This window comes from Bubalus bubalis, chromosome 15, assembly GCF_019923935.1.
Source record: "Bubalus bubalis isolate 160015118507 breed Murrah chromosome 15, NDDB_SH_1, whole genome shotgun sequence".
Taxonomy (NCBI): Eukaryota; Metazoa; Chordata; class Mammalia; order Artiodactyla; family Bovidae; genus Bubalus; species Bubalus bubalis.
In genome coordinates, this window is record NC_059171.1 from 71,574,485 (window position 1) to 71,599,083 (window position 24,599).

At 43.4% G+C, this 24,599-nt stretch overlaps 1 protein-coding gene across 9 annotated transcripts in view; it reads right to left on the reverse strand.

The window, feature by feature from the left end:
• The window catches only part of ASAP1 (ArfGAP with SH3 domain, ankyrin repeat and PH domain 1), a 339,709-nt gene that overhangs the window by 115,934 nt on the left and 199,176 nt on the right, over nucleotides 1-24,599 (reverse strand). For all 9 annotated transcript variants that reach the window (XM_044928833.1, XM_044928832.1, XM_044928834.1 and 6 more), the window contains one exon: nucleotides 22,717-22,789. In XM_044928833.1, the coding sequence (XP_044784768.1) occupies nucleotides 22,717-22,789 (73 nt within the window). The remainder of the gene's footprint in view (nucleotides 1-22,716; nucleotides 22,790-24,599) is intronic.

Genomic DNA, 24,599 nt, shown 5'->3' on the forward strand with positions numbered 1-24,599 from the left:
AGACAACCACAGAGGATTATTTCTATTTAATGAGTATCAGGTCCGGAAGGCACTCATCATAAACCCCTCCTGAAGAGCAGCCCCAACCTGGACCACCGCAATCTAATGCTCACAGAGGCATCACACCTGGTGGAGGGACACAGTTCTGGGTGGTGCGGTAACCTGGGTGTGAACCTCCCTCTGGTCCTGCCTGGCCGTGTGTGATCCGGGAAAACGCACCAAAGTTTTCTGGGTCTTGACTTCATATGTGAACTGTGGTGGATGATATCCAGAAAGTACATAGCAACTCTCCATAAAAATATCTTTACTTTTACTACTTCTATTCACCCTGAGATTGAGGGCTGAAGTTCTGATGTGATAGATGTTCAAAGAGAATCCAAATATTATGGCTTTTTTTTTTTTTTTTGGAGGGCTCCAAGGTACGTAAGAGGCTCTCCTGGTGGCTCACACGGTAAAGAAGCCGTCTGCAATGCAGGAGACCGGGGTTTGATCCCTGAGTCGGGAAGATCCCCTGGAGAAGGGAATGGTAACCCACTCCAGTATTCTTGCCTGGAGAATCCCATGGACAGAGGAGCCTGGCGGGCTACAGTTCATGGGGTCGCTAAGAGTCGGACACGACTGAGTGACTGACACGACAACAAAGGTACGTAAGACAACTGAGGACCCAAGCCCAGGTCCTCCACTTTACCAGCTGCGGATCTGGGGCAATCTCTGTACCATCTCTGATGACTCTGCTTAACTGCAGTAATACCTACCTAACAGAGTTATTATGTACAATGGATGAAAAGAGTCTATAATGGGCCTCTCTCTGCCTGGTTTACACTGGCTGTTTATGAAACATGGAGATCTTAGTTCCCCCAACTAGGGATCAAACCCAGGGTCATAGCAGTGAGAGCACGGAGTCCTAACTACTAGACCCCAGGGAAGTTCCCCGAGCCTGTGCCCTTAACAGGCTCTAACTGGTGAGAGCCTAATTAATAGGCTTGGCTAAGTGCTGGAGCCCCTGATGCTGCTGTTCAGTTACTAAGTCGCGTCCGACTCTTTGCACGGACTGCAGCACGCCAGGCTTCCCTGTCCTTCACCATCTCCTGGAGTTTGCCCCTTCCTCCCTTCAAAGCAAGACTCACTTCCTCAGTTTGCTGTGTTCTCTTTCCTGGGAGCCTAGCTTCTCTTCCAAGATCTTTATGCAAGTTATCTTCCATGCCAAGAGTCCATAGCAACTTGTGCTTGTCAGTTCATCCTTATGATATTAGAAAAAATCTTCAGGAGGACAGTTTAAGCAGAGGTATTATTGTACTATAGTTATACAACCTAGCCCAAGTTCCCAGTCCACCAAACTTCATCACAGTTCCAGGCCTAGCCTGCCTCTTTCAAGATCAAATGCAACTGTGACCTCCTAAGCAAGCTTGTCATTCCTTCTCAATCTCTTGCAACACCCAGGCTCCTAGCCTTGTATAATCTGTTGTTATGCAACCAGTTCCCAGTGCTGAGACTGACATACAAGCTACTGCTCAGTAAAATGCTCAGTGTCTATAATGAATTCTCCTGGAACAAGTCTTCTTTCTTCCTTCAAAAGAAGACTCAGCATGGGCCATGTGCCAGGGGTGAAAAAACAATGAACTATAACTACAATAAAAAAAAAAGGCTATGTAATACATGTCATAAATTATAGTGCTGGCATAGACAGGGAAGCAATAAATTTTTTTATACTATACTACACATACCTGGTAGCACAAATCATACTTGCACAAAATTAATTCCATTTGTTTTTAAAATTACAAAAATAATCCGTACTATAGAGATGTACGAAGATAAAAAATTATTTCTTTCCTCTTCTTCAGTCATCTCCTTGAAACATGCCAAGTTAATAATCTGTAAACTTTTTCTACACATAAAAAATATACACACACATATAGATTTTCTCCTCTTTCTTAATTCACTTAAAAAAAAAAAATGTGGTATTACATAAGACTCCATGGCTTGCTTTTTCCCTACTGAATAAAGATTGAGAAATTCAATACAATTAAATCTAATTATTTTAATTGTGATAATCTATAATAAACCCTATCATAATTCATATCTATTATGAAAAGACTGTTTTGCCTAAGGGGTGGCAATTTTTTGTAATACTTGTCATGGATATTTTTTTTCCCATTTGTCTTTTCACTTTTCAGTGGTGCCCATGGCCATGAACTTTTGAAATTTCATGTAGTCAAATACACTCGTTTCTAAAAAATATTTATTTATTTCGTTGCACCGGGCCTTCATTGCGGCATGTGGGATCTTTAGCTGAGACATGCTAACTCTTAGTTGCAGCACATGGGATCCAGTTCCCTGATCCGGGGACCCTGCGTGGGGAGCACAGTCTTAGCCACTGGGCCACCAGGGAAGTCCCAAACATATCAGTCTTTACTCAAAAGACTTTAGAGTTTCCTGTGTTGCTTCTACTCTGTAACGCTTCTAATGTTCAGCACTTTTTCTAAACATCTAAGTCTTTAACCCAGTGCAATGTTATTTGTTCATACAGCAGAAGGAAGGGTTCTAACATTATTTAAAGTATGTCCTAAACCCTCTAGTATTTAATTTAGTTTTTAATATTTAAACAGTCAATTCATCAGCAATGGATGCATTCATATGGCACAAGCAAGAGTTCTAATTTTATTTCCTTTCTGTTGTATGAAAATATGTTACTATTTAACATAGCCGGTTGTAGGTACCCATTCAATATCTGATAAATGAACACATGGTAGAACTTGAATGGAGCAGATCAGGCTTCATAAGAGATGGTACCTGAGCAGCAACCTAAAGAATATATACTTAACAAGCTGATTTAGGGTAAAGGACACTTCAGGTAAGAGTTAACAGCCCACTGCCAAGGCACCATCAAGTACCCAGGCGTTAAAAGAGACTAACAGGGGGCCTTGGGTCTCTCCAGAGCTCACTGTCTCTGGTCTAGAACCAGGCACGCTAAGTTTAAAAGCACCGCCTTCCACTCCTATTCATTATCACATGGGCTCAGATCTCTTTTGCTGTACCAATCCATGAAGCCAGCAAACCTACCCTGTGACCCCGAAAACAACCTGTTTTAATTTCAGAAGACACCATGTGACCGGGGGATGAGTTCTGGAGTTAACAGTCTGTATTTTCTGAGACACAACATCCACTTGATTCTGAGCAGTTATTTTACGTCCCTGCGCCTCCGTTTCCCCTTCTGCTCCCAGCCCCTGCACAGGTTAAGAGGAAAGGCACCATCCGTGGAGACAGAAAAGCCCTGCATACGTTTTGTTTTTTTTTGGTAAATTGCCTTTCTCCATACCACTTTGGGTGAGTCACCCGCTGCCTTTTCAAGGTCATTTTGAATTTGGATCGGTCCTTTCCACGTTCTAGCCGAGCTTCTGCAGGAATCCGCCCGAGCCCCGGGGGTGTTATCTGGAAACGCAGCGTGCAGACTCCCGTTTCCACAGCGCTGACAAACCCATTAACTCACGGAGCCCTGAGAAAAGATGCCCGCAGACTTCCACGGGGCTATTACTCAGCATTTAAACGGCACTTGAGCATCACTCCATTATAGCAGAAGCAGAAATGTTCTGTCTTCTGGCTCCATTATTCAGGCTTGCTAACTGCCAGATCAAATACACATCTCTCCCTGGTTTGCTGATGGCTCCTGAGGTAATTTTAGATCTGGCCCCTGAAAAACCTAGAAAGGAGACGAGTAAATTCCTCTCCTACTCAAGTCTCCCACAGCAGGAGTGCCCATCACCCAGCGGAGCCAGTTTTCTCATAAAAAGATGTACTTTAAAAATATGGCTTAAAAAAATATATATGGTTTCATATTTCACTAAAAACGTGCATCAAGCACCCACACTGAGATACAAAGATTATTTAGGTCATTATGTCTGTGGCCTCGGGTTCATCTTGTGGCCTTAGTGGTTCCCAGCTTTAGCTTCCTGGTTAATAAATTATGTGGAATTTCTGCTCTGTGATGACCATGAGGGATGGGATGGGAGGGGGGTGAGACGGAAGCTCCTGAGGGAGGGGATATATGTATACTTAAGAGTTGATTCAGGTCAGGCTGTTGTACAGCAGAGACTAAAACATCACTGTTAAGAAATTATACTCCAATTAAAATAAATAAATAAAAATTTGAAAAGTTTTTAGAAATTCAGGAGAAGACCCATTTTTGTCAGATTATAAAGGGATCTATGACTTCAGAATTTCAGAAGCATAGAGGAAATATTCAATTCAGTTCAGTCGCTCAGTCATGTCCGTCTCTTTGAGACCTCATGGAGTGCAGCAGGCCAGGCCTCCCTGTCCATCACCAACTCCCTGAGTTTACCCAAACTCACGTCCATTGATTTGGTGATGCCATTCAACTATCTCATCCTCTGTCGTCCCCTTCTCCTCCTGCCCTCAATCTTTCCCAGCATCAGGGTCTTTTAAAATGAGTCAGCTCTTTGTACCAGGTGGCCAAAATACTGGAGTTTCAGCTTCAACATCAGTCCTTCCAATGAACACCCAGGACTGATCTCCTTTAGGATGGAGTAGTTGAATCTCCTTGCAGTCCAAGGGACTCTCAAGAATCTTCTCCAACACCACAGTTCAAAAGCATCAATTCTTCGGTGCTCAGCTTTCTTTATAGTCCAACTCTCACATCCATACATGACTACTGGAAAAACCATACCCTTGACTAGATGGACCTTTGTTGACAAAGTAATGTCTCTGCTTTTTAATATGCTGTCTAGGTTGGTCATAACTTTCCTTCCAAGGAGTAAGCGTCTTTTAATTTCATGGCTGCAGTCACCATCTGCAGTGATTTTGGAGCCCCCAAAAATAAAGCCAGCCACTGTTTCCCCATCTATTTGCCATGAAGTGATAGGACCGGATGCCATGATCTTAGTTTTCTGACTGTTAAGCTTTAAGCCAACTTTCTCACTCTCCTCTATCACTTTCATCAAGAGGCTCTTTAGTTCTTCACTTTCTGCCATAAGGGTGGTGTCATCTGAATATCTGAGGTTATTGATACTTCTCCCAGCAATCTTGATTCCAGCTTGTGCTTCATATAGCATTTCTCATGATGTACTCCGCATATAAGTTAAATAAGCTCATATTAAGTTGACAATATACAGCCTTGACGTATTCCTTTTTCTATTTGGAACCAGTCTGTTGTTCCATGTCCAGTTCTAACTGTTGCTTCCTGACCTGCATACAGATTTCTCAAGAGGCAGGTCAGATGGTCAGGTATTCCCATCTCTTGAAGAATTCTCCACAGTTTATTGTGATCCACACAGTCAAAGGCTTTGGCATAGTCAATAAAGCAGAAATAGATGCTTTTCTGGAACTCTCTTGCTTTTTCCATGATACAGTGGATGTTGGCAATTTGATCTCTGGTTCCTCTGCCTTTTCTAAAACCAGCTTGAACATCTGGAAGTTCACGGCTCACGTATTGCTGAGGCCTGGCTTGGAGAATTTTGAGCATTACTTTACTAGCATGTGAGATGAGTGCAACTGTGCGGTAGTTTGAGCATTCTTTGGCATTGCCTTTCTTTGGGATTGGAATGAAAACTGACTTTTCCAGCCCTGTGGCCACTGCTGAGTTTTCCAAATTTGCTGATATATTGAGTGTAGCACTTTCACAGCATCATCTTTTAGGAGTTGAAATAGCTCTACTGGAATTCCATCACCTCCACTAGCTTTGTTTGTCGTGATGCTTCCTAAGGCCCACTTGACTTCACATTCCAAGATGTCTGGCTCTAGGTGAGTGATCACACCGTTGTGATTATCTGGGTCGTGAAGATCTTTTTTTGTGCAGTTCTTCTGTGTATTCTTACCACCTCTTCTTAATATCTTCTGCTTCTGTTGGGTCCATACCATTTCTATCCTTTATTGAGCCCATCTTTGCATGAAATGTTCCCTTGGTATCTCTAATTTTCTTGACGAGACCTCCAGTCTTTCCCATTCTATGGAAATGTTAGCAGAATCTAAAGACAAATCTTCTTGCCCTCAACAAGGACAGAGTCCAGTGCATTCAGGGGAGGACATCAGCACACACACGAAAGTGGTCAGGAGGGCTAGGCTGGATTCCTTGTTACTTAGTTTACTTTTTGGCTGTGCTGGGTCTTTGTTGTGGTGCAGGCTTTTCTCTAGCTGAGAGCCAGGGCTACTCTCCAGTTGCCGTGTGCAGGCTTCTCCCTGCGGTGGCTTCTTTTGTTGAGGGCACGGGCTCTAGGGCGTGTGGGCTTCAGCAGCTGCAGCTCCCAGACTCTAGAGCACAGGCTCAGTAGTTGTGGCACACGGGTTCAGCTGCTCCAAGGCATATAGGATCTTCTCAGGGATCAAACCCGTGTCTCCTGCACTGGCAGGCAAATTCTTTACCACTGAGCCACCAGGGAAGCCTGGACTCTGGTTTTGGTCACTGGGGAAAGGCATTCCTTACTGGCCCTCATGGGCTCCCCTTAGGGTAGGTACTGTGCATTCTAGGTGGCAAAAGAATCTTCATCTCACTTTATAACCACTTCCCTGGTGGTTCAGTTGGTAAAGAATCCGCCTTCAATGTAAGAGACCCAGGTTTGATCCCTGGGTTGGGAAGACCGCCTAAAGAAGGGCATGGCAACCCACTCCAGTATTCTTGCCTAAAGAATCCCATGGGCAGAGGAGCCTGGCGGGCTATAGTCCATGGGATTGCAAGGAGTTGGACACAACTGAATGACTAACACTTTCACTTTCAACTCATAAACAGACATGGTAGGGATCATCTTCTCTGTTTCATAGATAATAAAATGAGGTCCTGAGAAATGAAGGGATTTGCTAAGAAATGTGCAGCTCCGGCTAGCCCAGGCACATCCCAGCTCTTCTGCACTGGGGTAACCGTTTCCACTCGTCACTGTGCCTGCAGCCCAGCAGCAACACAGCAAAACAGGTCTCTCCATCTCAGAACTCCTGGAACAGACATCACCCTGAGAGCAGACAAGCAGAAGAGGGCTGTCGAACTGCAGCAGGTACCACCTAACTGTGCTGTCTGGGACTGAGAATACACAAAGCAAAATCGGGTGTGACAAGAAACACGGCTGAGCAGTACTTTCTTCTGTTAGTTAATCTGAATTTTCTACTGCGAACATGTTAATCCACATTACACTTCCATATGGGGGGAGAAATCAAATAGAAAATGTCACTCAAAAAAAAAAAAAAGTCAGCCCCAGGCATTCCAAAGAAGCAGCCCCCTGCAATTCTCCACGCAGAGAACGTGTATGTTAGATGAATTATCTGAGACGTGGAAGAATACCATTCTGCCATCAGTGAATGCAAGCGATGTCATCCTCACAAAGTTCATCCTCTGACAGCTCCTGAGCGTTCTGTCTCATGGGATGATTATCAGTGAAAGACACCTCAGGATCAATAGCAACTTGCTTGATTTCCATACCCAAACAGAGGATCAGAAAAATCAATGTGGTGTCTCATGGGACTGATTATCAATGAAAGACACTTCAGGATCAATAGCAACTTGCTTGATTTCCATACTCAAACAGAGAATCAGAAAAATCAATGCAGAGTTATCTTTCCAGGCTAAAGACTCAACTGGAAAGTCCCTCCAGTCCTGGGAACAGACACTTTAGGATTCTTGTCCGCTCCCAAACCACATATGGCACTCAACACACGGCCGACTGCTTTCTGGAGGTTATCGCAGAGCATGGCTGCCTTACGATGGTGCATAACATGAAGAACCATGATGGAGCTGCTTCACATGTGATATGCCAGGTGGTCGGGAGAGCGTGTGTGAAAAAAGAGAGTTTAAGCACACCAGGGGAAAGTACCATACACAGAAGCAAAACCAGAGACCCTGGCTTTCCTCCAGAAAAGTGAAACATCTTCATACAGAAAAAACAATCCGAATTTGATGAGATATAAACCATCCAAGAGCACGATCGAATGCAGTTTGAAACAAGCAGGAAGGTACAGGCAGGCTACAGAATCTCAACTGCAGTGGTCAGCGAGGGTTGTTCAAAGGAGAAAGGTGGTCCTGAAAAAAGAACTACAGACCTAGAGATGGTCCTGCTGAGTGAAGTCAGTCAGACAGAGAAGGAGAGATACCATGTGACATCCCTTACGTGCGGAAATGATACTAATAAACTTATTCACAAAACAGAATCACAGAGAATGAACTTAGGGTTACTGGGTAAGGGTGAGAGGTGGGGGAGAATAGGGCAAGGGGATAGTCACGGAGTTTGGGATCCACATGTATGCACAGCTCTATTTAAACTGGATGATCAACAAGGACCTGCGGCAGAGCACAGGGAGCTCTGCTCAGCGTTATGTGGCGGCCTGGATGGGAGGGGAGTTGGGGGGATGGATGCTTGTCTGTGTATGGCCGAGTCCTTTTGCTGTCCACCTCAACTATCACAACGCTGTTAACCGGCTATATTCCAATATAAAACAAAAAGTTAAAAAAAAAAATCTACAGATAGCTACTGACCTGAATATTTAAACAGTGAGAAGGGTCAGTGAAAAGGACAGAAAATCACAAATGGGGTTATATATCTGTAACTTTAACTGATGAGATTTAACTTACCAGATCTGAAAGAAGAGCCAGAGAGACAGAGATAGAGAGCGAGCCCCCATTCCACTCAATGAGCGCATGTCCCTGGGGCAGGAAGACATGCCAACCTGCTCTCCACCTGCTGGCAGAGGGCCTCTCTCCCTGGGCTAATGGTGACTGGCTTAAAGACCATGTGTCTTTAAATACCAGGGCTCCTAAAGGACTGCCAACGCCATGTAAAAACACAGGAGTTCTATTTTAAGTGTACTTTATAGGCCATCCGAGCATATTCAAGGCTTGCTTTGACTCCACGGGTTACTTTCCATCCAGGCAGACTTTAAAATCTAACCTCAAATCAAGTGTGACTGTAGATAAATATATTTTACTTCACAATAAACTAAGTTTAAGAGAGCAGACATCACTACTTATCCTGTTCATCCTATTACTCACTCATCTCGCTGGTACTTAATAGTTCTGACTGAACAAATGAAATGCCAACTTTCAACTCCACTAACCTCAGTTGAAGGTATACCTCTCAAGTCACTTGTCATACACTGGCATTTATTATTTATTGATTTAAGTTGAATTGCCTTAAAACATGGAGAAGGCAATGGCACCCCACTCCAGTACTTTTGCCTAGAAAATCCCATGGATGGAGGAGCCTGGTAGGCTGCAATCCATGGGGTTGCTGGAGTCGGACAGGACTGAGCGACTTCACTTTCACTTTTCACTTTCATGCATTGGAGAAGGAGATGGCAACCCACTCCAGTGCTCTTGCCTGGAGAATCCCAGGGACGGGAAGCCTGGTGGGCTGCCGTCTATGGGTCGCACAGAGTCGGACATGACTGAAGCGACTTAGCAGTAGCAACAGTCTTAAAACATAGTAACTGCCTGTGAGCCAAGAGTGTTCTGGCAATTCTTTCCAGCTCTAAGTTCAATAAGGTCTTAATAAATGAATTAGTCATATATGATAATAAATTAGTCATATACAATAATAAATGAATTAGTCATATATATTAAAAAAATTTTTTTGGCTATGCTGTATCTCTGCTGCTGCTGGGGCTTTTCTCCGGTTGTGGCGCAGAGTGCAGGCCTCTCATGGAGGCCTCTCTTGCTGTGGAGCACAGGCTCTAGGCTCATGGGCTTCAGCCGCTGCAGCTCCTGGGCTCTAGCGCCACAGGCTCAATAGCCGTGGCGCACATGCTTAGTGGTTCCACGGCATGTGGGATCCTCCTGGACCGGGACTGAATGTGTGTCTCTTGCGCTGGCAGGCGGACTCTCCACCACTGGGCCAGCAGGGAAACCTTCTCATGTATGATTCTAATAATTAAAGGCCTGCAGTTGCTAACTTGACAGAGTAACTTCTGCCAGGCGAATGCTCCTTTCATTAACAACGATACCCGATGGACAAAATATAAAAATAACAACAATGGACAAAATATAAAAATAACAACTGTTTGAAGTCACTGGAAAGTACACAAAAGCATGAAGAAAGAGGCAGGGATGCCACCCTTTGAGGAAGGGAACTGCTCTGGGAAAGACCATCTGTTTCTGGCTTTTCTCCTGAGGACAGACCTCAGTCCATGCTGGGCAAGGAGAACAGAACTTCTGCAGAAAGTGCATTTTACTGAGATACGGTGTCAGAGGTCAGAGTTCAGGATTGCGTCAGCAGCTGGAAATTGAGTGGCAGGGGTGGGGGGGATCTTAGAAAGGAGGAAGTCAGAGAAAGGAGAGCCCGCATGTCTGTGTATACCCTCCCTTCAAGTCCTTGGCTGACCCTGCACGGTACATGTATGACTGATACTTCAAGGAGCCCTGTGGAGGACAACATCTGAGAGCTGAGCAGGTTTCAGCCACTTCCCTAGACTGAGTAAGGCATGGAATTCAGGTCCCACAAAGTCAGCAGGGCATGGTCAGCACTGCGGGTGAAGGCCCAGAGGACTGTACCTTTGGAGTACCGACCATGTAGCAGGATGAAAAGCTGCATCCTAGGACTGTGAGCAAAACTAAAACAAACTCACCCTGAAAAAGCTTTTCACAGGGTCAAGGTGATGGCTGTTGTTCAGCTGCTGAGTCATGTCTGAGTTTTTGTGACCCCACGGACTGTAGCACACCGGGGTTCCCTGTCTTTCACTATCTTGCAGAGTTTGTTCAAACTCATGCCTGTTGAGTCAAGGTGATGGTGATCACCAGCAATTCAACTGTGTACTAAAATAAACACACTTCTTAGAAAGGTAACTATCCAGAGTCTCTACAACATGTACTTCACTATGTCTACCTTGCAACCAGCAACTACTGGACATGCAAAGAAACAGAAGATATGCAGCTAAAAGTCAACAGAGAAAAAGTCAAGAGAAGCAGAACCACAGACAACCTAGATGTTGGATTTAGTATGAAATAATTTCAAAAATAAATAGTACAGGACCTCCCTGCTGGTACAGTGGATAAAAATCCACCTGCCAATGCAGGGGACACGGGTTCGACCCCTGGTCCAGGAAGACTGTACATGCCATAGAGCAACTAAGCCTGTGCTCCACAACGACTGAGCCTGCGTGCCGTGACCGCTGCAGCCCGCGCACAGAACCTGTGCTCCGCAACAAGAGAAGTCGCCACGCGCAGACGCCCATGTGCTGCAACAAAGCGTAACCGCCACTCACCGCAACTGCAGGAAGCCCAGACATAGCAATGAAGACCCAGCACAACCAAAAATAAATAAATATTACAAATACATTCAAGAATGTATAGGAAAAGTTGGATAAAATGGGTGAAAAGATGAAGAATTACAGAGGAGATAAAAATTCTAAAGAAGGACTAAATGGAAATTCAAGAACTAAAAATTACAATACTCAAATAAAAAAATTCATTGGGTGAGACTAATAGCAGACCAGATGCTGCAGAAGACAGAAGCAGTCAACTTGAAGAGAGGTAAGTAGACATTATCCAAACTGAGGCACAAAAAGTATAAAGACTAAAACTGAACAAGCTGAGTCAGTCTGAACAAGCTGACCTGTGGGGACGATATCTAACATAAAAGTAACTGGAGTCTCAGAAAGATAAAAGAATATAAGAGTAAACAAACAATTTGAAGAAATACAGGCTAAAAGTTCTAGCTTTGATTAGTTTTTTTTGGCAATTAACTGCAATTATAATAATTATCACTGATTATTATGTCCTGGGCTTCCCTGGTGGCTCACAGGGTAAAGAATCTGCCTGCAAAGCAGGAGACCTGGGTTCAATCCCTGGGTTGGGAAGATCCCCTAGAGAATGGCAACCCACTCCAGTATTCTTGTCTGGAAAATCCTATGGACAGAGGAGCCTGGCAGGCTACAGTCCATGGGATCGAAGAGTTGGACCTGACTGAGCAGCTAACACACACTATGTCCTAGCAGCAACACTAAGTAGTTTATATATGTTATTTCCCAATGTTCACAAAATAGGCATTGCTGCCCCATTTTCAGAATAAGAAAACTGAGGACTCAAATGGGATGGAGGGCGAGGTGAAGGGTCTTGGACACATCGCCACGGTCGCAGATCTGAAATGACAAACCAGGTTTGTCCAGACTTTCCCTCGGCTATTTCAGAAAGCCTCGGGTGATAAGCATGAAGGCAATCAACACCATCACCACTGGTTCTGAATCATATGTGTTATTCTTCACGACAGTCCAGTGAGGCAGAAATATTCCCTTTTACAGAAATGAAGACCCAATTGCTTAAGGTGTTCTCTGTGCACAGGTTTCTCACCACCAATCAGAGGCTAAATCAGTATTTGATCCCAAACCTGTCTGAACTAACCCACCATACATTAATGATGGTGTGCAGGAGGCATGTTTAATCTATGTAAGAGAACATATGAATATACTGGTCTAAGTGCCCTGTTGTTCATATACCAATTAGGCTAATTACAAAGGACACAGTAGTAATAGGAGTGAAATTGGAGAATACTTTGTGGGTAATCCTCAATTCCAGCTCTAGTCTGAAGGAATAAAACTGCTCTCCTTTTTAAGTGACCCATCTAGCACTTCCAAGTTACAGGATTACTGCTTCTTCTTGTCTGCCTGTCTCCACAGGTGAGGCGCCCCAGGACGGCGTGCCCATGAGTTCTGCTCCCACTGAATGAACCCTCAGTGTGCTATTCTGGGTCGGCAGTCATTCACCTCTGACAGCTAATAGTCTTGGCGATTCTGCCTCGGCAGCTCCGGGATGATAAAGAAATAAGTTTCAGACTTGTAGCTACTGACAAGCTGTGCGAGTAATTTAAGCCAGGTTTAAATTTAAACTTACTAGCTGTGCCAGTAATTTCAACCAGGTCCCTTCACCCCTAAATCGGGGATGACAATGTCTTTCATGCAGGACTGTTGAGATGATCAAGCGGCAACAGACACCTGGCCTGTAGCAGGCACTCAATAAATGGCAGTTATAATTGATCACTTCTATCAAACTTGGACCATGAAGGTACAGAAACATTTTTTTTTTTTAATAGTCACCTTTAACGGAGTGTTTTTCTTGTTCATCTCAAGGCTTTTTCAAAGAACCCGAACTACAGGTTATGGAGTAAGTGTTCCCAATTTCATTTAACATGAGTTAATTTCTCATGAAGCATGCTCCCATAAGTTGTAAGCAAACATTGTAAAATATTAACTCATTTTAAAGTTGAGACCATTCATTCCAGATCAGCAAAATGGAGGAAGTGCATACACATATACACACATACCCCAGATAGCTTCTGATTTCAAGTAACAAGAGTGTTTGAGCCAATGGCTTGAATACAAAAACCGTCAGTTCCCAAAGAACCTTGAGCTGTAAGGTTATTCTGGAAAGAGACTTCAATTTTCTAAAGGCAGCTTAAAAAAACTCCTCTGGTTTTATCCCTACATAATTTGAGCAATAATACCCTCTCCCAGATAATTGTACTCCCTTTTAGAAAAGCCTGCTTCCTTGATCATTCTGAAGGAATCCATTATTTTGCTTTTATTTTTTAAGGAGTAATGATGGGGGACGTCCCTGGTAAGACACTGCACTCCCAAGTAGGGGGCCCGGGTTCAATCCCTGGTCAGGGAACTAGATCTCACACGCCGTGATTAAAAGGTCCCTTGTGCAGCCAAATAAATAAATAGCAATAAAATATTGTTTTAAAAGAAGAAAAAGAAGTAATGATGGACTCACAAGAATTCAAAATGCCTTGAAGGCCCAAAGTAATTTGTTTAAACTTTGCTCAAATCACTACAACTACCACCAAGAGCTATTTGCAGTTTTTCTGTCTAGGGCCTTCTATTCCTGAGGGCTTAGTTTTGTTTATTTATAGGTTTACTTTCATTCAAAAAATTTCTTTAATCAGATTATCAGCCACCAATTTGGAAAACGGCAAAAAGGAGAAAATATTCTAAACAAAAACAATGTTCGCTGTATACCTCTTGACATTCTTTCCATTAAAATTCTAATCTATTTTTATCTCTATCTATTCTTAAGAAAACTTTCTCCCCACAGAAAACCACAGGATTAAAAATATCATTACAATTAAGACTCTAAACTTAATTATCGACTCTACATACAATTAACTTCACCCTATCCCTTTATTTTTTTTTTTTAATTTTATTTTATTTTTAAACTTTACATAACTGTATTAGATTTGCCAAATATCAAAATGAATCCGCCACAGGTTTACATGTGTTCCCCATCCTGAACCCTCCTCCCTCCTCCCTCCCCATTCCATCCCTCTGGGTCGTCCCAGTGCACCAGCCCCAAGCATCCAGTATCGTGCATCGAACCTGGACTGGCAACTCATTTCATACATGATATTTTACATGTTTCAATGCCATTCTCCCAAATCTTCCCACCCTCTCCCTCTCCCACAGAGTCCATAAGACTGTTCTATACATCAGTGTCTCTTTTGCTGTCTCGTACACAGGGTTATTGTTACCATCTTTCTAAATTCCATATATATGCGTTAGTATACTGTATTGGTGTTTTTCTTTCTGGCTTACTTCACTCTGTATAATAGGCTCCAGTTTCATCCACCTCATTAGAACTGATTCAAATGTATTCTTTTTAATGGCTGAATAATACTCCATTGTGTATATGTACCACAGCTTTCTTATCCATTCATCTGCTGATGGACATCTAGGTTGCTTCCATGTCCTGGCTATTATAAACAGTGCTGCGATGAACATTGGGGTACTCGTGTCTCTTTCCCTTCTGGTTTTCTCAGTGTGTATGCCCAGCAGTGGGATTGCTGGATCATAAGGCATGTCTATTTCCAGTTTTTTAAGGAATCTCCACACTGTTCTCCATAGTGGCTGTACTAGTTTGCATTCCCACCAACAGTGTAAGAGGGTTCCCTTTTCTCCACACCCTCTCCAGCATTTATTACTTGTAGACTTTTGGATTGCAGCCATTCTGACTGGCGTGAAATGGTACCTCATAGTGGTTTTGATTTGCATTTCTCTGATAATGAGTGATGCTGAGCATCTTTTCATGTGTTTGTTAGCCATCTGTATGTCTTCTTTGGAGAAATGTCTATTTAGTTCTTTGGCCCATTTTTTGATTGGGTCATTTATTGATAATAGTTGAAAACTTCCCTAAAATGGGGAAGGAAATAATCACCCAAGTCCAAGAAACCCAGAGAGTCCCAAACAGGATAAACCCAAGGCGAAACACCCCAAGACACATAGTAATCAAATTAACAAAGATCAAACACAAAGAACAAATATTAAAAGCAGCAAGGGAAAAACAACAAATAACACACAAGGGAATTCCCATAAGGATAACAGCTGATCTTTCAATAGAAACTCTTCAAGCCAGGAGGGAATGGCAAGACATACTTAAAATGATGAAAGAAAATAACCTACAGCCCAGATTATCGTACCCAGCAAGGATCTCATTCAAGTATGAAGGAGAAATCAAAAGCTTTTCAGACAAGCAAAAGCTGAGAGAATTCTGCACCACCAAACCAGCTCTCCAACAAATACTAAAGGATATTCTCTAGACAGGAAACACAAAAATGGTGTATAAATTCGAACCCAAAACAATAAAGTAAATGGCAACGGGGTCATACTTATCAGTAATTACCTTAAACGTAAATGGGTTGAATGCCCCAACCAAAAGACAAAGACTGGCTGAATGGATACAAAAACAAGACCCCTGCATATGTTGTCTACAAGAGACCCACCTCAAAACAGGGGACACATACAGACTGAAAGTGAAGGGCTGGAAAAAGATTTTCCATGCGAATAGGGACCAAAAGAAAGCAGGAGTAGCAATACTCATATCAGATAAAATAGACTTTAAAACAAAGACTGTGAAAAGAGACAAAGATGGTCACCCTATCCCTTTAAATTTGAGAAAATGTTAACTAAAAAAAAATAGCTGAAATGAAGTTGGAAATTACTTGGATATAAAGATTTACTTCCTATCCACTGATGAATTTAGCACTTTACCTTTAAAATCTTAGATTTCCTCATATATGACCAGCTATTTCTTAAAACAGATAAATTATCAAAATGAAAATCTGGGGTGAACATCACATTTTAATTTTGCTTTAAAAAGTACAAGTGTTCTTGTAAAACCACTCACTATGCAACTGTAACTGAAAATGAAAGGGGGAATAAAAGAGGAAGCAATAAGAAAGCAAAGTGTTTCCTTTCCTGACTGAAAAAAGCTGGGAACTATCCATGACCATCCAGCTATATTTCAGAAATAATACTTCCATATCATATGCTTGTAATCAAATGACATACCACTGTCACTTTTTTATTTGCTCAAATAAAAGGATTTGAGAACCTGAATTTTCAGACTAACGACGTCACAGAGATTTCTAGTGGATACCATGTGTTACTAATAAGCTAAAATGTACTCCAAATATATCTTGGCATGAATTTTAAGGAAGCCACCATATAACAATAAAACACACATTTTGATTTGTGATTCATTATTTTTTAATCACAGAAAAAGACCTAGTAGCAGGAATATCCTGGGTTTTTCCTGCCAAGGAAAAGCGTACATGTGCGTGTGTTTAAATAACACATCTGTTAAAAAAAAAAAAAAATGAACCAATTCAACTCAACTAAGTCATGTGATAGCAAAACAAATTTGGTACGCCCACGCTCACAGTGACCACATGACTCTTCCACTTTATACAGCACAGTGTGCACCCCTTTCTCCTCCAGCAGCCTGAGCTGTAGTAAGCGCTTCCTTCTCTAGAGACACACACTGACTTACACTGGACCCACCACGTGCACACACATGCCGGTGCTCGCAGGGGCAGAAACCCTGTGACTGTCAGCCCCACTGCAACTCTTCTGACCTCAGATCGCACTCAAAGACCAAGAGCAGGAGTTGGTCAGAGCTGCGGTCACCTGAAGGTTCGGGGCTAGCAAATGTGCTTCAGTGGTGCTTTTTGGTGGGAAAAAAAAAAAAGCCTCAGGCCTGCTTGAGTGTCCTCACAGCATGGCGGCTGGTTTCCTCCAAAACAAAAGAAGAGGTGGGGGACCTAGGTGAACTGGCCTTGGAAATCACATGGCATCACTTCTATTACACTCTCTTCAATAGAGGAGAGTTCTAAGTCTGACATATGTTCAAGGCAAAGAGAATCAGACTCTATCTTTTGAAAGAAAAAAAACCCCAAAGAACTGCAACATCCTTCAAAACCTCTACGATGTTCAAGAAAATACTTGCTATTTTAAACATGTATTAGTGGGAGAGAGAGGGAAAAAACACATTCACCAGGTAAAACTTTCTAAATGACAATGTATTTCACAGTTCAACACTGTTAAGACTTAAAAACTTAGAACCAACATAGAAGAATTGAACAGCTTGGAAATTTTCCCCTTGATCCAAGTAGTTTGCAGAATTCAGTTTTTTGTTTTTTAAAATCTCCTCATATACAGCAGGGACAAGTAAGAGAGAGAGAGAGAAAAATTCCTAAAGCCATTTCAAACTAAACTGCTTACAGGGAGATGATTTGTTTTTCCAATTAAAGGTCTCTTATTAATTTATAATACTGATAAAGCTTACATGCAAAAAATAATAGATACCCTCTTAGAGTAAGTCCTCTCACCATTCTCAACCATCTTTCAAATCATTTTGGGGAGGTGGGTGGTTAAGTATTCTCAAACCAGAAATACAGAAATGCTTCTTAAAAGTTCCAAAGAACATCAGATGGGTTTTGTGTCACTTAAGCACTGTGAGAAACCAAGAAAATTATGAAAACACACTGGGAAACAGACATGAGGGCTCAGCCTCTTGTGGCTTCTCTGGAAGAGACCAGAAGCCCTTGGACAGGAACGGCCTGGATTCCACTGAGTATGGCTCATGGGAAGATGTGCAACATCACTGTTTTACTCATCTTGCTGTTTTTTAAGAATTAAATGTCACAGGGCTGCCCACACAAGCTGACAAAAAAAATCCTAAATATGCTGTAATCACTGGTGACTGCAGAAATCCTATCAGGCCCCTGCGGTGGGTGAGATCTGAGTTTATCCCCACATTTCCAGGCCACAGGGATGATGGTAACTGCTATTGTGGCCCCTATCTGAGAGGCACCAAAGTCACCCCACGGGTTACACTGCTGTGAGGTTACATTTGATGGATTCATTCATGAATATTCACGATCAGTGAATATTTAATGGCCACTGACAGAGCATTTCCTGGGGACCCATTCGGCTGATAAGTAGCAATTCATCCCGTGCTTGTTGAGCCCCTGCCAAGTGTCAGGTCAACAACACACATACGGTAGCTGCAAACAGCCAAGCTGGAGTCAGCCAGGCTCCCCTCCCAGTCCTTGCCAGTTGTGACCTCCCGGACAAGACGGCGTGGCCCTTCACACTTTTCATCATTTATAAAATGGAGATAATAAGGGACCTACCTCAAAGGCTTGATGGGCTTCACTTAGTATGGCATGAGCACCCAGTGTATGCCAAGTCCTCCAGAGGTATTCCCCAAGCACCCTCTTCAAATGACATCAGGTTTCCTTTTTGTATCCTGCAAGCTTTCCTTTAGTACTTGCCAGTTTCTAAGTACTTTCCAGCTTGAGGATCTGATATTAACATCTCTCTCTCCCCCACCGGACTGTCAAATTATCATCAAGGCAGACATTCTGTCTGATTTATCCAATATACCCAACATCCCAAACAGTAGCATATAATTGGGGCCCAATAAATATTTGATAAGCTAATAAACTATGTTGGCAAATTAGCAAAATACAAACATGAAAGAAACAATACTGGCCCGCCAACAAGGAGTTCCCAGGCCACCGATGCGGTTCTCAATTCTAGTTGCATTGAGAATCATCTGGGGAGTAATACTGCTGTAAGCCCAATACTTGGCCCCTACTGTGGAACAACTCTTGGAGGGTGGACCTACGGGAATCTCTGTTGTTGTGTTTTAAAAGAGTTGTTCAGGTGATCTTTTTAAAAATTATTTATTTTTGGCTGTGCTGGGTCTTTGATGCTGCACAAGGGCTTTCCCCAGTCTTGGCAAGCGTGGGCTACTCCCCAGTTGCAATGTGCCAGCTTCTCATTGAGGTGGCTTCTCTTGTTGCAGAGCATGGCTTCTAGGACCTAAGTCATAGCACGTGGACTCAGGAGTTGTGGTGCATGGGCTTAGCTGCTCTGCGGCACGTGGGATCTTCCCAGACCAGGGATGGAACCCGTGTCTCCTGTATTGGCAGGCGGAGTCTTTACCACTGAGCCACTAGGGGGAAACCCTTCTTCAGATGATTTTAATGAAAAGGAAGGATTGACACTCATTGGTCTAATGCTTGAAAGACTGACTGACAGTTACCATACAGTGTGAGGTATGTTCTCCCGGGGATGATGGAGGTGTCTTGTCTCTGCACCATCTAATATTGTAGCTGCTTGTCACACGTGACTACTGAGGACTCAATGTGGCCACTGACATTGAGGGCCTGAACTGAATTTTATTTTAATTTAAATTGAAGAAGTTATGTGTGACGTGGAGCTCTTCTATTAGCCAGGGCAGAAGACATATGACAGCCTGGAATCCAGGTGACAGGACTCGAAGCTCAGTGAGCTGTGGCCCCACCCACAGGAGAGCATCACTGGTAAGCGGAAGTGGAGACCAGACTCTGCACTCACCCCGCAACCCCACACCTTCCACACACGCAGGACAATCTCTCCCATTGCCATGCCCGGGACCGCTGGGACCAAGCTCAAGAGCCGCTGTGTGAGCTGCGGAATGGCGTGGTCATTGTGCAAAACAAGGCGATGTGTCTTGAGTAAGGACTCTTGGAGAGGAAAGAGTTGCAAGGAGCCCCCAGCAAAGAAACGACATGGCAGCACCTCAGAGATGTAAATCAGAAGTCTCCCTTTATGAGTCACAGCGTAAGCAGTTAACATTACGGAGAACTGATATGCATTCCTGAGGCAGACAATGGCTCATTACATTCGTTATAAAATCAGACTGGTTCCACATTACTGGTAGAAAGGCTGAATTAATATAGAGAAGGCACCCATGCTATTGACCTATCTGTCATTTTTCCTCACCTATTGTGTGTTAGCCAGGCACTACACGGCCTGCGGTATGTTAGGGACCTTAAATATTCCCTCATTTTGCCCGTACAAGACTCTGTAAATTAGATGTTATTTTCTCATTTTATGGTGAGGTAATTTAAAACTCATGGAAGTTAAGTAATTTACTTGACTTTGACAAGCAGGAGTAAAGCTATAATTGAAACCTAGATCTACGTTACAACTAGATTGTTTTTTTTATAAAGTTTGTCTCATATTCTATTATATACTCAACAGATATGAGACTGTCCAACAAACCTCCATTTATTTTCTGTTTTATCAAATCATAGTCAATGCTTCAATGAACCTACTTGTATATAAAGCATAATACACACACATACATGTAGAAAAGTACATATATACTAAGTGAGCATTTCATGAATTATCAAAAAGTAGACTTAACTATGGATTCGATCGACCAATCCATAGTTTCTTACAGAAAAACCCAAATGACCTTATTGGCCAACCCAACAATACACTCCAAATCAAGAAACAGAACAATGCCAGCACCTCAGAAGCCCCTTGGGCAACCTGCTAGTTATTTATCCCATCCTCCACCACAGAGCTAATATCTGTACAGGGCCTACCACCTCATGGGAGTCCATTAGATGCAAGCTAAGAGAGAAGTTACAAATTATGTGTATAATCTAGGCCAAGACTTAAAGTACCACTTGGTCACTAGATAATTGGACAAATACCATTTATTTACTTTAATTAGAAGTTAGCGTTTTATTGGACATAAAGAAATTAGAGGCAGGTCTCAAAGAACCAGGGTACAAAATCTGTTAATTAGGATTATAGAGTGCCCTAGGCTTGGGGCTTTAAGGGTGACAAGTGACTGATTCTTGGCTCTGATAAGGTGAGGAGGACCAGGAAGTATCTGAGGGCTGAGCTCTGCCTGGTTCCACATTCCTTTCAGTCCCATGATTTTACTGAAATAAGGAGCATAAATTTAAATAAAATATAAAACGAATAAAATATGAATGTGTCATACTTAACTAAACTCCCAAGAAGTGGCAGACCTTTTACAGATGAGAACGACTTAAATCCCTTCAACAGTCCTGTGATAGCACCATCCCTGCTTTACAGAGAAGATGACGGAGGTTCACAAAGTGGAGCACCTGGAGGTCACGAGGCCGGTCAGGGTTAGAGCAAGGATGCAAACCCACCTCCACTGGACCTCAGAGCCCTGCCCAGTCCAAACACCCAGCTGCCTTCCCCTCCCAGGTGTTCTCTTCTGTTACAGACAACTGACTTCTTGAGACGTGACCTCCGGGAAAGCCAGCTGAGGACTGCAGTAACAATAACAAGAGATGGGGTCACAGACCTAGAAACTCCTTTCCCGTCTCCCAGCCGCTCGCCCCCAGGGGCGCTGGAACCTACTGTTTCAGGTGGACACCTACTGTTTATCTTCATTCAGTTTGTTCCTTCTTATCCACTGACAACACACTTTTCTCTACAAGATGACAAAGTCTCTGACCAAGTAAGTCAAGTAAGTAAGTGTTAGTCGCTCAGTCCACCGGGCTCCCCTGTCCATGAGATTTTACAGGCAAGGATACTAGAGTGGGTAGCCTTTCCTTTCTCCAGGAAATCTTCTGAACCCAGGGATCAAACCCAGCTCTCCTGCACTGCAGGCGGATTCTTTACCAGCTGAGCCACAGGGAAGCCCATTTGCTGACACAGGGTACCTGGCCTGCCCTGAGCCACAAGCAAAGCAGGTTGTGGCAGGTTGTGCCCAGGTGTCCACTTAGCCTCGTACCCCACATCCCCTCTAACTTTCACCCCACGTCTGTCACCAATTGGTAGTGGTGGTGGTGTTCAGTCACTAATTCGTGTCTAACTCTTTGTGACCCCATGGATTGTATAGCCCACCAGGCTCCTCTGCCCATGGGATTTCCCAAGCAAGATACTGGAGGAGGCTGCCATTTCCTTTTCCAGGGGATCTTCCCAACCCAGGGGTTGAACCCGAATCTCCTGCATTGCAGACAGATTCTTTACCACTGAGCCACCTGGGAAGCCTGTCACCAATATTGATTTTCAAATGTGTACAAGTACGCTTCAGATGGAAAGATCCCCGTTTAACCGAATTACAGCCTGACCAACAACACAAAGAGATTTTATATGTCGCTTGTGGCAATATTACCTATAACATTACTAAGTTTTTCAATGTATAATAAAACCTACTGCAATTAATGGGCTTCCCGGGTGGCGCTAGTGGTCAAGAACCCGGCTGCCAATGCAGGAGACATAAGAGACATGGGTTCTATTCCTGCATCAGGAGGACCCCTGGAGGAGGGCATGTCAACCCACTGCAGTATCCCTGCCTGGAGAATCCCTTGGACAGAGGAGCCTGGTGGGCTACAGTGCATAGGGTTGCAAAGAGTTGGACATGACTGAAGCAACTTAGCATTGCAATTAATGTTTTTTCTTCTTTTTTCTTGGGAAGCAGTAACAGGCTTGGACTGACAGAAGAACTGAATTTCTTTGACTTACTTGGTTTTCCATTTGTAGAAAGTCTCCTAAACTTAGCACCTAACAAATAACAGAAAAACTTGGGTCTCCTGCATTGCAGGTGGATCCTTTATCATCTGAGCCATCAGGGAACTCCAAGACTATATCTATAAATATATAGAATTGGTGCTGTCCGTGTTGGTAAGTACTTACCTTGACCGGAATTATATATTGCTTTTACAGACTTCTTAACTTTCTGTAAGGCTGTTCTATCTTGGTCTAGAGCCTAAAAGAGAAAAACGGGGAGAGAAAATGTTGGAAAACTTGGTAAGTTTAAACAAGAAAAGAAACAGAAAAACTCATTCATAACCGCATTTGTTGTGCTAAGCACTGCAGCGACAGCAAACCCGCACATTTATCTCACGGCGAACGTTTCAGAGCCATGATGTGCCCAGGATCCGAGCAGTTTTGCGATAAGTGCAGTTATTCCATAAGCCTCAACACTGGGTGAAGTGGATAACTTGGTAGTCAGTTGGTAACTGTGCTAAGTTATACACAGGAAAGAAAACAGAAGACACCTAATAAATCTTAAGATTTGATTCCTTCACTTGGAAAGCTTATAACTTGGGAAGTCAGAAAGGCAAACACGTGACATGTTCCCAAGGGATGAAGCACGTCGTCAAATGGTAACTTCAGCCAGAAAGAAAACGTTTAAGGGGGTGTAATAAATTAGAGTGGCCCCAAAGCGCTTCTCAAACTTTTAACTTGAGGATTATTTTCAGTGTTAAAAATTTTTTTGATGACATAATGCTGATATTTCAACAATTCCACTTATTAAAAATCACAACATGGAAAATGTTACCATGATGCTGGTAATGCTTACACATGATTTCTTAGGTGATGAATCAACACATCTCCAGCCATCTACCTGTATTACGGAGGGGGTTGGGGGTGGGGTGTGCTGGGGGACTTTCACTCCTGATTCTTAACCCAAGTGCTGGATACACAATTGTGTTTCATTTGAAAACTCATCACACCGTGCACGTAGGATGTGCACACTTTTCTATGTGCGTATTACACTTCAAAAGCAAGTCAGTATAAGATAACACTCATGGCATGCTGACTTTAAGTTATTAGAACAACTTCAAGCCCCTCTCTGCTCTCCCAAGGGTCTAGGACCCATTCACAGGCTAGGAACCCCTGGATGGTTATGTGAAGATGTGAAGGGCAGGAGCAACAGCAGCCATCATCATAAACTCATTTGTATAAAGTTTAAGAACATTAAATGTGCACTTACGCCTATTACATCAGCTAAGCCTCAAGACACCAGATGAGTGACTGAGGCCCACAGAGGGTAGGACCTTCCTCACTGCAGGAAGGCACCAGGTGACGGCAGCGGGCACCTACTATTCCGCTTCTGCAAGACGGGTTTTCCTGCCGCTCTGAACGTGGGGTTCAAGGGGCCCTGCTGCCTTCCTCTGGCTCCTGCTCTCTGGGTGAACATGGTGAATGCCGGCCTCAGGCCTGCCTAGGATTTCTGGGCTTGGGAACAGGGATCATAACATTCAGCCCCTTTCTGATGATGCACACCTGGGGCCGCCCCAGCTTTTGTGGTGGTAGAATCTGGCCAGACAGGATGATGCTAACAGAGACAAGCACCAGAAACAAGAGGTGGAGGAGGCAGTCCTTGCATCCAGCTGTCCTCAAGGCTGTGTCACCGCTAACCTTCCTGCAGACTGAGGACAGGAGACAGTAAACTCCCTTCAGTCCTCAGCCAGCTGAAGCTGAGACTGTCACTTGCAACCACGAGTCCTAAACAACACAAGAACTGAAGTTTCCCGAGCACTTCCTACACCAGCTGTAAGCCTGGTGGAGAAGACACGCCCAGCGGGTAAGACTCTCTGAGTCCATCTTCAACAACAAAAAACCAGCATTTGTATTTTTCAGATAAGGAAATGTGATAGGCTATCACTAAATATTTGTAAGAAGGGAGGAAAATATTAACTTGCCCAAAGTCATAGAGTCAGAAAGTGCTAAAGGTCACATTTCACACGAATGGCTCTTGAACCCCAAATCTAACGGGATACTGGGATAAA